At 46.2% G+C, this 15,417-nt stretch overlaps 4 protein-coding genes across 4 annotated transcripts; 1 reads left to right on the top strand and 3 right to left on the bottom strand.

Annotated features, from left to right (window-relative positions):
* Nucleotides 1-355: 355 nt before the first annotated feature.
* On the top strand, nt 356-3,890 carry PADG_01851 (uncharacterized protein; the record flags this gene model as incomplete). Its single annotated transcript, XM_010758792.1, has 5 exons — nt 356-631; nt 691-2,085; nt 2,136-2,403; nt 2,464-2,948; nt 3,003-3,890. The coding sequence occupies 5 exons, from the start codon at nt 356-358 to the stop codon at nt 3,888-3,890; spliced, it is 3,312 nt and encodes a 1,103-aa protein (XP_010757094.1).
* Nucleotides 3,891-4,618: 728 nt separating this feature from the next.
* On the bottom strand, nt 4,619-5,582 carry PADG_01850 (translation machinery-associated protein 20; the record flags this gene model as incomplete). The annotated part of the gene is made up of 3 exons (XM_010759302.1): nt 4,619-5,033; nt 5,095-5,235; nt 5,458-5,582. 3 exons carry the CDS (start codon nt 5,580-5,582, stop codon nt 4,619-4,621), a joined length of 681 nt encoding a protein of 226 aa, XP_010757604.1.
* A 171-nt stretch (nt 5,583-5,753) lies between these two features.
* On the bottom strand, nt 5,754-7,438 carry PADG_01849 (GTP-binding protein YchF; the record flags this gene model as incomplete). Its single annotated transcript, XM_010759301.1, has 4 exons — nt 5,754-5,923; nt 6,000-6,381; nt 6,629-7,186; nt 7,364-7,438. The coding sequence occupies 4 exons, from the start codon at nt 7,436-7,438 to the stop codon at nt 5,754-5,756; spliced, it is 1,185 nt and encodes a 394-aa protein (XP_010757603.1).
* A 3,255-nt stretch (nt 7,439-10,693) lies between these two features.
* On the bottom strand, nt 10,694-14,574 carry PADG_01848 (protein hir1; the record flags this gene model as incomplete). The annotated part of the gene is made up of 5 exons (XM_010758791.1): nt 10,694-10,827; nt 11,017-13,881; nt 13,992-14,213; nt 14,368-14,442; nt 14,538-14,574. The coding sequence occupies 5 exons, from the start codon at nt 14,572-14,574 to the stop codon at nt 10,694-10,696; spliced, it is 3,333 nt and encodes a 1,110-aa protein (XP_010757093.1).
* Nucleotides 14,575-15,417: the final 843 nt, after the last annotated feature.

The following is a 15,417-nucleotide window of genomic DNA, read 5'->3' as shown; positions in this document are numbered from 1 at the left end:
TGCTGGACACGATATCACCCTCTGTAGCGTTTTGTGTTGATATTGTTTGGTCCCTCTGTGTCTGCAGATTCGCAGCAGACTTCTTGAAGCCTAATCTTGCCACGTGATTCTCGGATCTCGCCGCCTCAGTCAGGTCAAAACTACCTTATCCTTCCACCTCGGATCGGATGATCTACGATCACTCATTCACACTCAACGTCAAACAGCGCCTAGGAAGAAATCGGATGTTTATGACTGCTTCCTGTCAGACCTGGCTTGCTAGAGGTCGATACGTATAATGGTATCCTCGTCCGAAGATGGTCCAACGTGATACGTCATCCTCATTCCACTCTAGCCACGGGCGCTATTCCCAGCGATGTACTGGCCAAATGGAGTCCCTCGAGTCTACGCGGTCAATGGTCCAGGCATTCAACTATCGGAGGTACACGATGATGCAGAGGGTCATAATTGCAGACGGCAGGAAGACGGAGAAGAAGATATCCAAACAGAACATACCAGAGAAAGATCGAAGAGCGGGATAAAGAGAGGGGAAACATGGCCAAACGAACCCATTACCGGCCTTTGCGTCTCGCGTAGTGGACACCTGTTTGCTACAATGACGGAGACCTCTATTGCAATTTGGCAAACCAGAGTACGTTAATGAATTTGATTGCCTCCATTTGAGCTCAAAAATATTAACCACATCTGCAGCCAACAGCCGTGGTAGCTGCCGTTAAGCGCTCCGAAATCTCGTTGAAGAACTACGGGCGGAATGTGACTCTCCTTCTACGCCCGGATTCTGCCATTGTTGTTGTGCAGACTCTCCACGGATATTTAATCACATATTCCATTGCAACAGATGCCAATTCCCATGTTTACCAACAACGATTCTCATCCCAGTCCCATCCACGTCGTCAGCACTTCAGTCGTCATTTTTCCACAGGAGAAACAGATACTATTCGAGAAGTCAGCATTCGTTTTAGGGTTGCGATTAAGGTCGATGCTGGAATTAGTAAAGCGTTGGCGCTCGACAATGAACTAATAGTAGCAACAGTGAAACCTGCAGCTATTCAGTCAATTCGGTGGACTCCCGATAGTACGGGGAGTCAGACAAACACAGAGCTGTTAAGTCGGATCCCATTCATTTCGAAAAAATCTACCATCGTGGATATGGTATACGACCGTGCCATGAACATTTTCCTTTGGATCACCAGCGACGGGAAAACGTATGCTGTGCAGTTTGTCAGAGACGAAGCAGATCATTCAGGGGAACCCAAAAGCCGTTTCAGGGGTCATAGATTTCATACCCCTGAAAATGACGGACATAAAGCGCTTTCTGTGGCAGTGAATGCGAGGTTTTCGCTTCTTGCCGTGTCATGTGCTAATGGGGAAGTATATGTCTACGTAGCAAAAGATTATATGGGAAATATCCCCCTTTCCCATAAACTTGAACTTCCGGCGTCTCCCACTTCCATGGGACCTATATCATTTATGAGCTATTCCCCCGATGGCTACTGCCTTTTCGCAGGGTATAAATATGGGTGGACCACATGGAGTGTATTTGGCAAACCAGGCGGGACGAGTTTTACTTCTGACCGCGAGTTGGCCACCAGAAATGGCGAGAATTGGCTGACCGGTGTTTCCATGGGTTCTTGGGTCGGTGGGGGCTCATATATTATCCTGACAGCACCAAGTGATAGGCATGTGTGGATGCTTGAAACCGCACGCAGCTCCCTGACTGGATGCTTCTCGTCAGCAAACTTAGTGAGGGCACTGTTACAAACGGGAACAGAGATCATTCTGTATCGCGGCCATGACCTACCGGACTTCACTACCATATCGGGTAAAGACTACCTTTGGCACCATGCCCAATACCCCCCTACGTATCTCCATGCGCAATGGCCAATTCGATCGTGTATTGCTTCGCAAGACGGTCGATATGTGGCAATTGCCGGTCGAAGGGGACTTGCTCATTACAGCGTCCAGAGTAGGAGATGGAAGACATTTGATGATCCGAAAACTGAAGACTCCTTTGCTGTCCAGGGAGGTATGTGTTGGTATGGCCATATTTTAATTGTTGCCGTTGAATGTGATAACTCTTATGAGGTACGTTTTTTCCAGAATCTCACCGCGGACTTTAAAACTGACAGGCACAGCTACGACTATATTCCCGTGAACTTTCTCTCAACAGTTCCTCTGTGCTATATACAGAAATTCTCCCTGCTCCTGCCGTATTTATCGGACCTTCTGGTGAGGACTCGCTTCTAGTTTACACCTACGACAACATATTGTATCACTATGTCATAAACGCTACCCAAACGAGAATCAGTCTCGTTCAAGTTGGCCAGATAGCCTTTCACGGCATCGTTAGAGCACCGACCCGCGTCCGGGCTATTAGTTGGGTTCTTCCTGACAGTCAGCTTCGTAAGTGGCCTTTTCAAGCCTTCTCTTCATCTTTGTCCTACGAAATTAACTAGCCGCCAGGAGATGGCGACCCTTCCCAGGATGTTTCTGTGGCTTCAGTTCTATTCTTGGTAGACGGAAAACTTGTGTTACTCCAGCCTTCAGTTTCAGAAACAGGCGATTTAAAATACGACATGCGTATTGTTGCTCATGATGCGGAGTACTATATTTTGATGCGTGATCAACTGTCTTTCAACTTTGCTCCACCTTCAGATGAACCAGCTATCCCCCCAGTTGAAACCCCGAATACTGCATCACTAGTAGATATCTCTTTAAGAGACTCTTTATGGATCTTTTGTGGTAAAGATTTGCTTGTTTGGAGCGACGTTCAGGACGTTCTCCGACCAGTCAGGGGTTCCCCTAATGAAACGGCGAAGCCCCTGCCAATCCCAGTTGACTTTTACCCATTATCTATACTTCTTAATAAAGGGGTTGTACTTGGAGCGGAGCCTGAAATGATTCAGAGACGAGATGTCACATTTTCTCTCCTTCGATTTGCAATTAGAGTAAGTGCTCCGTCCATTAAAACTAAAGCTTTCTAGGGACTGACTTGTTTTTAGACACAACTATTCCTACCATATCTTCTTCAACATAACCTATATCAGCTTGACACATCAGCAGCTCTTTCGCTTTGCCACCATTACTCACATTTGTCGTATTTCCCTCATGCATTAGAAATGCTATTGCACCATGTGCTGGATGAAGAGGTAGACAATCAGGATCGTGAAACACAGCACAATGACACACCCAATCACCAGTTGCTTCCTACAGTGCTTTCCTTCTTGCAATCTGCCATACGAACCGATATTTATCTTGAAATCCTTGTTCAGTGTACCCGGAAAACAGAGTTTCGATCATGGCGTACCTTGTTCGCTCACCTTCCTCACCCAAAGGAGCTATTCGAACAAGCACTTAAATTAAATTCCCTGAAGACAGCTGGTGGTTATTTACTGGTACTTCAATCATTCGATGAGCAAGAAGATGAAGCCGCTGATGATAAAATCGAAGATTCAGTCGTACGGCTTCTAAGACTGGCTTCCCAAAGAGGCGACTGGGAACTCTGCGGAGAGCTAGCACGCTTTCTAATCGCCCTAGACAGGTCTGGGCAAATGCTTGAGCGAGCCATTGTTAGAGTAGGTTTGAGGAACAGGAATCATCGCTCCTCACCAAGTCCTTTGAATGGGAACACAAACTCGGGACCCAGCGGAACATTGCGTGGGTTAGCTCTAACTCTACCTGAACAAAGTCCCACGTCACTCTCTCCAAATATTATCGAAAGCCAAAGGGTCAGGAGGAAAAACAATGCTGTTCTATCTCCGTCCCGTACTCCAAACACTCTATCGCCCTTGACTCTGTCACCATCCAAGGCTGATAATACCGACGATGACGGAAGCAGTGCCGGGGAGGATTTCACATCTTTATCGCCATCGCCAAAAGGCAACACCTAGTTTGATACTTTATTATCTTTTTATCCACTCTTTGCATCGCATTTTCTCTCATCTCTTTCTGTGGTGAATGCTACTTTATCGATACACTTATATATGCGCTTGGCTCTTGGGACTTTGGTTGCTTGTATTCTTATCAATAGCCTATTCAATTTAATATCTCATTGCCGTATGGCCGGGAAGCTTTTAGAGGTTTGTTAATTTGAAAAGTTATTTGCCTGTTATTACTTTCATTCTACACATGAACCCTTAACCTCAAAAGTCTGCTAATAGAGCCACACAGGTCAAAGAGCATGGGCTCTTGTAATGTACAAATCGAAATATGCTATCTCAGTACTTAATCTGCATATTAGATTGATATCTAATTTACTTAACAATATAACTAGGCTACGAGAGTAGATGCTACTTTTTTCGTCAACAACCATAGATTATTTACTCTGTTTCATTCAACCCTCACACCATATCCAATATCCCTTTTAGGAATGGAAAGTATGCATGGATGATCTACGGTCCAACGAGTGTCTCCTGTATCCCTTGATCCCATGGTATTTGCCCTCACTCGCGTATATAACACAGAAACACCTTCAATCACTTCAATCACAAACATCGGAGCGCCCACCATCCCAATTAAATCAAAATCAAACCGAATCAAATGCCAAAAAAAAAAAAAAAATAAATAAATAAACCAAACTACATGGAAACTTCCTCCCTTCCAGCACCACCGTACTGCCTCACCCCACAGACTCGATCTTCCATAACCCATCCCCTAAATAATGCCCCTCATCCATAACAACCCCTTTGCCTTTCTTCTTCATCTCCTCCGTGCCCATCTTCAACCGACCCACCATACAAATCTCCTCCTTCCCCTCCGCCTTAACCGCCACAACCTCTCCAGCCTCTAATTCTCTGTCTCCAGGGTTATTCGCAGGATCGGGCAACCTGCCACCAGCCGAAATGAGACCGGGAGCCATGAGAGCAGCGCCAGAGAGGACGAAACGAATGGCTCCCCGGTCTATGCCTACGATGGGGATGGCATCAGGGAACGCGTGCAGAACCCGTAAGTGGGGGATCGGGGGTGTGTCAAGGGATTGGAAGAGTATGGGACGTGAGTCGAGGGTGTAGAGTGTTACGCGGTCAGGGATGTGGCTATCGAAAGAATGGGTTAGGGAAGTCGTCATTGTTGTTGTGGGGCGAGTTTTTCACTCACAGCTTGACAGCCTCTAGAGAGGCCTTTTTAGGTATTATCTCATCCATATAGGGTGCGAGGCCTGGATACGTTTCGACGAGCTTTTGTTTGATGGCTCGCTGGACGGAGGATTTGACTTTTGACCTGGCACCATGGGAGACACTGGAAAAGGTATTTGAGATTACTTGAATATAGACAATTTTTAGAGCACGGGCATGATGAAAAGAGGGGCTATAATGGGGGGGTATTGGCAACGGCATTTGTCAAGACTGCCATTTTGCTTTCGCATATAATATGCCGTATTTTGTCCGTTCATGTTGTATGGTGCGGGGAGGATTATTCAATTTAAACGCGGAAAACGCACAAAAACAATATGGTACTCACTCTTTTTTAAACATTGCGAATAGACTTAGGAATAGAGATTGGAATAAGCGGTTGCTTGGTAGATCTCCCGTGTCTGATCTTGATATACGGATTGACTCGCTCATGTAAGCTAGCGCGGAAGCCATGACCGCAATGCTTACCTAATCAACTTGCGCAAGGTTGGTCTAAGGACGTGGTGGAAAAAAAAAATACATTTTCATAAGCAATTAATTCATAATCGCGTTATTAACTATAGAATATGTTTGCCGACTGCTGCAGTTAAGGCAGAGATCAAGAAAATAACAAATTCCATACGCCTAGGCTTTGGCAGCACCAGCTTTGATCAGGATAATATCTCCATCCTCAACAACATAATCTTTACCCTTTGTAAGAACCTTGCCGGCAGCCTTGACGGCCGCTTCATCTCCGTATTCACGTAAAACGTCATAGTTGAACACAATACATTGGATGAAAGTCTTTTCAAAATCTATAAAATGGAAGAAATTGTCAGCGTCAAAAGCGTGAATTTACACAGACGGAGTGAAGAGAGGATATTGATTTACCTGTGTGAATAACACCCGCAGCCTGAGGGGCCTTGGTGCCCTGTCGGATGGTCCATTGTCTCACTTCATCAGCGCCGGTAGTGAAAAAGCTGCCAAGCTTAAGGGATTGTCGCATGGTTAAAATAATCTTGGGGAGGGCAGATTTGGTTCCAAGCTTCTTGCATTCCTCCTCCGCTTCAACATCGGATTTGAAACGGGTCAACCTCTCTTCAAAAGCGACCGAGACTGGAATTATAGGATCGCCAGGGGAGTTGGTTTTAATCCAGTCTGCAACCTTAGGCAGGTATTTATTCTTTTGTCTGATGTAGTCTCTTTCACTGAGGTTGATTAAGTATACGACTGGCTTGGCAGTTAAAAGGAAGAGGGGGTTAATCACTTCGACCTAAGTCATCGGGACAGAGTTAGCAACACATCGTTTACATTCAGTACGACATATATACAACAAAGAATAGCAGTGAAAGTGGGATCAGGATAGGATATCATCTCAACATGGCCTCTACGTGAGATATAAAATTGAGACCATTCAACGAGCTGGGATTATATCGAGCATTTTGCTCTTGTTCATCATAGAATTTGCACCAAACGGGAACTGTAGCAAGAGAAACATGAAGCTGGAAGCCGGGACATACCTCTTTAGGAGTCCAATCACCTTTTCTGATATCTTTGCCTTCTTTCAGCCACTCCAGGATCCTAGCAACAGTAGCCTCCTCCTCTTTCAATTTCTTCATCTCTAAGCTCTGACCACCTCTTCGAGTTTGTTTTCCCAAGGCTTCGAGTGCTTTCTCAACGAATTCAATATCCTTGATGCGTAGTTCCTCACTAATAATGTTGAGGTCCCGCACGGGATCTACATCACCTTCGACGTGAATGATCTCTGCGTCGTCGAAACATCGAACTACTTGGAAGATGGCATCTACGGCACGAATATGTGACAAGAAGGCGTTTCCAAGGCCGGCACCAGTGGAGGCACCGCGCGTTAGACCAGCAATATCATATACAGTCAAGTTGGCCGGTACCCTCGACTTTGGGTTATAATGTTCACATAGCCAATCATACCGTGCATCTGGAACGATGACACGAGCCTCTTCGGGATCAATAGTTGCAAAGGGAAAGTTTGCAGGGTTACCCAGTGAACATTTAGTGATAGCCTGGAAAAGAGTCGATTTGCCGACGTTCGCTAAACCAACCTAACAGAGCCAGAGAGACAGATAGGTCAGTAAACCAAGTCGCCAAAAAGCACGCAAAATATGATATTACAAAGAGGGAGTCGGGTTAGGAACGCAAAAGGGAGGGGAGCGTTGAAAGCAAGAATAAGAGAAAAACCAGTACGGCAAAATTGACATTAGTAAGTAGTCCCCACGTACGATACCGCTCTTCAAGTTGTTCCCCGGACGGCCTAATGGGATCTTCTCCTCCTTGACTGCCTTCTTGGGACCCATTTTCTTCTTCCTACTGGCAAAAGTGCGGTAGAAAATCAAGCAGCGGGAAAGGGGAGGGTGGATTGAGTTGCTTTGAGAGTGGGAGGTCGTGCGGAGGGGGGATAATAGTAAAGCAGGGCCAGCTGCGAGTCGTTTAAATTGGGGGTTAAAAGAAACAAAAGGGAAGCGAGAGATCTTGAGGAACGGAATTGTGAAAGATTTATTTAGCCTTAAGTACAAGGCACGGAGGTGATGCTAGAGACGGCGGTGGAAGAAAGGAAGGATGAGGGGTATTAATCCAATGTATCTTCAGGAATTGGGCTTTAGATAAGATAGAGGCAGAATAAAAATGACTGTTAGCTCTCAGTGGTTCCAGCTGGGTTGTTTTTTCTGCTATTGATGTGTTTTCATTCATCGTTCTGGAATTGAATTGTTGTCGTAGTTGGGGATCGGCAAGCAAAGATTTTATTATTAGCCGCAAGTCGGTACTGGTCCAGTCACGTGGACTACGTGCCCTAACCCTTTTGGTTTCCCAGCGCAAAAGCAACTATTAAAACATCTCCAGCTTCGGACAAAATGGTACAATTGTATGTCCATCAGAATAGGCAAATAACCCGAATTCACGTAGCGAATGATTTACTTACCATCTTTACTCCGGATACAGTGATTCCGCTGATATGGCTCGGAATGCATGTTATGTTGACGCGGCATTTCTTTGCTATCCATGAGGGGTTTGCATCTCGCAAATGCTGCCTATCCAAGCTTCAACTCGATTTAAGAGCGTATCCAGATAGATCCGTACTTACAAACACAAAAACGGTCATTCCAACATACCAAAGTGTCGCTCACATCTATCTACGCCCTTCCTTATTATCAACGATTATCGGCGGAGTGACACCAGCCTCTCATCTAACCCGACCAGACAACGAGAATACACTACACCTGCAATACCAAAATTAACATCCAGAAACTCGAAAATCGTACATCTCAAGACCAATTGACTGACATCCTGCCACGGTGGAATCTCTGACTGTGGGGAATAAATATCTGCACCTTCATGCAGGTGGAATCAAGCAAGTCGATCTGCATAGGAAATACCACGAAAAGCGCAATGAAATCACAATAAACATCTCACTCTTCCAGTTGAATTGAAATGGCTTGATGAAATGCAGATCAGCATCAGAAAACAAAAATTCAGCAGTTTTGAAACATCCTCACCAGAATTTCTCCAAAAAAAATCAGAAATGCTCTCCATACATTATGTCAAACCCATTAATTTTTAACTGCACCCAGTGTATATAACCTCAGAGGATCCTCCGTTGGCATGTAACGCTATAATATTAGAAAATTTATATCAAGAGGCAACACATCTTTAGAGCTGGTTAATGACAATTGTCAACCTTTCTTGAAATCCCCCAATCATGGACACAATAATACACCACGCATATTGCACACGAACAGAGGAAGAATGAGAGCCACTCAGGCCAATGGTTGCAAACTTGCCGTCTTGTCCGCAACCCGAATGCCACCCCAAGGTCAATTTCAAATTTCACCTCCTATTCAAACGCAAGCAACAAGAATCATCACCTCCACTTTTTGGCGTCAACACGTTCCTGCATCGGTCAACTAGAAATTAGAGCAACAATAGATCCGTCCATCTCTCTTGGAACCAAATCACCATCAACGGCGCGTCTCGTACAAGTTGGTCTACCCGTTGAATCCTTTTTCTTATTCTCCCCATCTTACCCTCCCGAGCTTTCTAATCCCCTCTCCCCTGATCTCCAACCCCTCATGTCCTCCCTCATCTCATCACTACCATCACCCCAGGCCCCAAGTCAGAACCACCCAACCCCCCAATGAACTCCAGCCAACACAAACACCCCCAACAACAAAACGAACCCTCTCCTGCATCGAACATCAGTTATCGAAGAGGGAAAATGTGCTGGTGGCACTGCATATATAACCACATTTTCATTTTGGTAAGAATAGACATGCCAATGACCATACTACAAAAGATGCACATAGTCATCTTCAATATCAAATAGTATCGTTGGTGTTCCTGTCTTCAGAAAGAGGCGTAATTAACTGCTGAGACAATGACTTGATTGCTGAACGGAGGCATCCATGGGATTACGGTATCTATATATGGCAAAGCAAGATGGGTGGACATCAGAGAGACTGAGGATAGACTGTCAGGCGATTTTCTTTCTCTTCCAAGGCTGGTCTATGTGGGGTGTGTGTACTGTCAGGGGTAATGTAATGTATCAGCGGATCATAAAGGTAGAGTCGGAAGATTATAGAAAAAGTGTAGGCTAGAAGCGTCGAAGTGACCTCTGCTGAAGATACAAAACGTAGGGATGAAAAGGGTTACACACATTCCTCCTGATACCTCAGGGTTCCTTTGATCTGTTTCGAATGAGCGCGGCAAAGTCGTCAGCTTTAAAGACTTTCAGCGACCCAGGAGACAAAACTATGTTTGTTAAGGGAAATTCCACGAGCAAATCAGAAGCCCTATACGCCTTTTCCTGGAGGTCACTTGCACTTGGAGAATTGGATAGGCTTGACTGGTTGATCAGTCTATCATCAGAAGAAACAAAAAGAAGACGAAAAAAAAATTAGCTCCTGTATAAAACGGTTCTGAATCAATTTCCGGAATATAGCTTGACTGGCCACATTCGGAACTAGATGGGTTTAAAAGAAAGACTGCCGAGAAATGTTAGAGAAAACATCACCCCCTTGACATTGCACAGAAAAAAAAAAAAAAAAAGAAAAAAAGAAAAAAAAAGGGGAAATCGAGAATAAAGGGAAGAAGAGAGCGAGAACCAATTTCAAACCCAATCAATTCTAGAAAACTAGCAGCAAAAAAATTGAGAGGATAATCTCGAAGGGCAAGCTAGCGATATAATAAAATGTACAAGGCGCAGCCGATAAAAGCCGTCCACTGACGCAGGAAAGAAAGGATATAAAAATACACAGAGAAAAAAAAAAAAAAAAGAAAAAAAGTTCTGACAAAGGTGTATATATATTATGGTATACCTTTCTTTCCCGATCGCCCTCCATTCCATCCCATTCCCGGTTTTGATCCCTGCCAAATATATGGCATGCGAAAGAATTGGTTGCAAGCAAACCACCCAAGAAAATAAATAAATGGAAACACAAACATTCCGCTTTTCTAATTCCAATGTGGAAAAGAAAGCGTCAGAGGCATCAACAATGAAAAAGATAAAAAGTAAATACGGAAAAAGAAAAGAAAAGAAAGTGAGTAAGTCAAATACATTACGTGACCATTGCATCTTCCCCATCTCGATTCCGGCTCTGATCTTGAGCCTGCTCCTGATCCCGATCGCCATCGAGAAGTCCCAGAAGTTGGGCATACGGAACGGTGACACGTTGGAGGTCTCGATGTTTCCCTACAAAAAGTTAGCAGCGTAAAAAGACAAATGTTTGAACAATGAATTTGAACGAACGATAACTTATCAGAGGGAGGGAAACATAAGAAAGAAAGAGCGCTATGTCTTGGGGATTGTGAAGAAGGAATTTTGTAAAATTGATAATAACAACAGATATGAATGCAAAAATGGAAGGGGAAAAAAACCCACCCAAAGCCAACACCACCTCGTTCAACAGCGTTCTCCTTGGCCATCCACAAAGCTTATCAGAGCCGTTAACCCAAGTACCAGTTCCGGAGTCTGTGCTTCCACCCTGAGTTTGCGATAACTCCTTGGACTTGGTGGGTTCTCCACTACCGCGCATATCCCCATCAACATCACTCTTCTCGTCTTCAAAAATTCCACCGAGGAGGCTCTCCAGCAACTCCTCAGCCTTCATCTTCGCTCCCTCAGCCCCCAGGCGCTTAGCATACATTGAAAGATAGAGGCGGAACTCCTCCTTGGCGCCAAGAGAGAGTGCAGCAGCTACGCGATTTTCAAGATGGGCGACAGAGACGCTGGCCTCAAAGCCCTCAAAGCCTTCACGGGATAGAAGCATCTTGACCAAGCGCTGCAGGAAGAAACCACGACCTCGCCCTAGCGTTTCGTTTGTAGTGTTTCGTTCGAGGAATGGGATGACCCCTGCAGAGACCGGTGGTTGTGCTTCACCATCTTGGCGGTTACCAGAACCAGCAGTGGCAGAAGAAGATACAGAGGAGGTTGTAATGGATTGCAGATCCCCGACGGAAGAATCTTTGGTGTTCCAGTACTGGCTACCAACAGCCCACCAGCTCTCGGACATCCGTTGCCAGGAATATAACGAGGGGGAGTAGCTGTATCCGTCTCCATTGGACAACGTGACGACTATACGGCCTTCGGAATTTAATCGCGCGGAATTGACTGCGGGAGCCACGGTAGCATTGAGTGCCAGGGTGTGCGCGGCCACATCTAAAATCGGAGCGAGGGAGACAGGTGGATGTGGGGAGGACAGAGTTTTTACGTTCCACACATAGCACATGCCCACAGCGCTTACGCAGAGGACCCAAGGTCCGTTGCACTCTAGAATCACAGGCTGGGCTTCCAGGACAAGTGCGTTGAGAAGCCGCCGTCCAGCTGGTGTCCAGATATATACAGAGCCGTCTTCCGATGCTGCAGCCCACAGTTTTCGATTACCCGTAACGAGAAGCACTGTTTTAGGTATAAAATCCTGCCACAGCGGCTGATCGCCACGCGTAAGGGTAATTCGGACAGGTTCTCGATCAACATGCCGACCAGAAGACGCAGGAGGATTCCGAGCTTCGAAAACGATATCCGCCTTGGGCCTAGGTGGGGTTCCTGAGTTCGTTGCGCCTGATGGTGTATCTGAAGCAGCAGAAGGGTTCCCCGACGTATCTATCGCCTGCAAAATATGGCTTCTGATCTTTGGCACGGCTAGCCGCAATTGGCTAATGGCCATACAAGGATTAACCACAGCAGGTCTTATAAATTCGGGTGTAGATTGAGGACCACCTCGTGAATCTCCTGGCTGCGCAGGCCGGAGACCCTCTGGTGAATTCGCGAGAATGGGTATAGCTCCATTTTCAGAAGCCGCAGCTACCCTCTTCTCAACAGTCCCCTCCTCGTCACCCTCGATCTGCGCAAACTTGCGCTTATTCCCAAACAACAGTGCTGCTAAACCACCTTTTGGAAGACCATCGAATGGTTTAGAAAGGTCCAGGATTGAGTTGGGACCTTCAAGCTTCTCTCCTTGACTGCTTGTTACCAACCGTGATTGCGGGAGAGACGACTCTGCACCACCCGCTCCGGAGACAAGGAGTGGTTGAATGCGCTTCTTTCCATCCTTAGTGTAAGTAGGTCTCTGCTTGAGTCTCTCTAACTTGGCCATATATGGATCCCGTTTATCTTGTTCTCCACTATTTCCATTCACTGGTCCATTGGGTTGACTCTTCTGAGCACTGGCAGCACCTCCACCAACAGGTGTGGAAGCTCCAGCAGGTGTGGTTCCATTGGATGGTAAATTCACAGAGGTCCCATTGACGCCTTGGTCAGTAGAAGCATGGCCATCACCCATCAGAGCTCCCATACGGCCTTCGACGCCCTTGATTTCACCAGCCTTGCTTTTCTCCTCCAGTAACAGGCCATTTGTAGACTCAACGATGCCGGCACCTCTCCTATTCGTGCCGAACTTGGTTAAGGACTTCTCATTCTCTTCTAAGGGCATAGGCTTGCCCAATTCATCGTTTTCAAATCGGACACAAAGGATCGTGCCGTCCAAGGCTGTCGCAAATAAGCATTTCCCATCCGGAGACCAGGAAAGATCTGAGATTGCTTTAGCAGCTAGTTCCTGCGCAACTACGACCGGACGTGGATTACTTGTGATCCACACGCTGAGGGATTTATCAGCCCCAGCGCACGCAATGACTGTTACAAGCGCATGCATTGGGTGCCCGTGCTTGTCAGCAGACACCTTACCCAAACCCGGTGATTCGTATAGTCTAGGTGAGAAAGCGCAAACCTCCACAGGTCCCTCATGTCCAATTAAATTGATATCCCCATCCCAAGATCCACGGTTGACGATTGCAACGGAGCTGACGGGACCATTCACAGCATTTGCGGCAGCAATATGGTTGCCATCTGGCGACCAAGAACATCTCCGAAAGTAAGTTGTCAACGGTGAGTTGACGAAGGGGGCGGATATGGTTTGTTCAAGAACAAAGTTGTTCATCTGGTCATGCGCGGTAGAGTTCGGGGCCGGTGGAGTGAATCGGAATATTCGCACGGTTCGATCATCACCCGCCGTAGCAAAATATTTGTTCGCTGGGTCAAACGTAATCCCCTTGACGTGACTCTGATGGTTTGAAATAGTCTTCAGCTTCTCAAACGTATGGCCAGACCACACCACAACCTTAGAGTCCAAGCCAACAGACACAAGGATAGAAGAATCATAGGACCAGCCAAGATCTTGGACATCGTTATCGTGGCCTATCAATCTACGTATGGTCCGCCAGTTCTCGACCGGAGGTGGTTCATTGGTTCCTAGAAGAAGCGATGCGTTAGCACGATAAGCAATGAAGATCCACAAATTTTATTGCGTAAATGAGCAGCAGTAGTAAATATCAAGGAGAGGTTAGAGAAGGACATCTTACCAAATGTCGATGCGTGAGACGGAGGGTTGGATTCCAACACATATATGCAAACAATCTTATCATCCGCACCAGAAGCAACATATCTGCCGTTAGGAGAGAATCGCACAGCATGGATGGTACCGGAATGATTACTCATGGATGCCAGCTGGCGTGGCTGGTTCGCATACAGCGGATCAGCAGCATTGTAGATAGCCTCTGTTGACCAGATCCGAACATGTCCATCTGAATATATTCCAGTGTTTACACATCCCAAGTTAGAGAGAATACAATAATCTGAAAGTACAATGTGTCGGTGGGAACTTCGTTGGCACAAATAAAGGCCATGTGGTGGGGAGGTGGAGTGGAGGAGATATGTAGCGTAAAAGTGAGCGCTCACCTCCAGCCGCAGTTACAAGTCTCTTTCCATCGGGCGAGACGTCGCAGCTGTAGACCTCAAAATCTTTCCGTTCGCCTGTGAAAAGAATCAGAGGAGCACATAAGTCAGGAACTAACAAATCATACGTCCCACAGGCGTCAAGACAGGATGCAGGCATAATCAACACTTACCTCCATGGGTCAGCCAAACTGGCTTGATAATATGCATGTCTCCTTCGTCTTCTCTCTTCTCCCTCTTCCGTCACCTCCTTTCCAAGCCCTCCGCCCTATTTATTTCTCCTCTGGCTTTATAATCTATCCAGCTCGCACAGTCGCCCTGATATTCACCCTTCCGCGAGTTGCAATGTTGTTGGATCAGCGCAGATTCGAATGCAGGGTGGGAAGGTATGGAATGATAATATCGCCTGAGGAATTGAGCATTTCAGAGCTCCAGTAGAAGAGTAGGAAAGGCACGAAAGAAGTGTCGAAGGTTAGTTGGTTGTGGCGGCGGCGGCAGCGGCGGCGGCGGGAGGCAAGTGTTTGACGAGCTACGAAGTTTTATGTTCTTATTTTAAGTTTACTTCAATTCCCGAGGAGATGGGAACAATGAGTAAAAGGGATGAGGCGATGGGAGCAGAGCGAAGCAGGACCAAGGGCTCGTCCTACCACTGTTCCTGGCGCTGGTGTTATTTAACGTTGCGGTTGGTGAAGGTGGTGGAGGTGGAGGTGTGGTGGTTAGTTACAGATTAAGGTCGTCGTTGGGGTTTCGCGGGTTGGACCAGAAGGCCAGAGTTGGCCCAAACAGCTGCAAGCAGGGATTTGCTCCGTATTTGGCGTGGGGATAAATCAGGGGCCTGTTAGGCACTACTTACTCACCGGAGGAATCTCTCTATGGTTGGAACGGAGAATAGTACTGGTGTGCTGCAGTTTACGAACTGGCGGACAATAAAGACCCATTATTTATAGATTTAGATACTTATTTCATTGATGATAATTAATATTACATTTGCTGTCATATTCTTGTTTATTTTTGCATGCGAAACATTTCTGTAAATTCCTACCTATTCCATCC

The sequence above is a fragment of the Paracoccidioides brasiliensis genome, assembly GCF_000150735.1.
Source record: "Paracoccidioides brasiliensis Pb18 unplaced genomic scaffold supercont2.2, whole genome shotgun sequence".
In the NCBI taxonomy this organism is placed as follows: Eukaryota; Fungi; Ascomycota; class Eurotiomycetes; order Onygenales; family Ajellomycetaceae; genus Paracoccidioides; species Paracoccidioides brasiliensis.
Note: the sequence above shows the minus strand (reverse complement) of the source record. Positions and strands in the feature narration are given on the sequence as shown.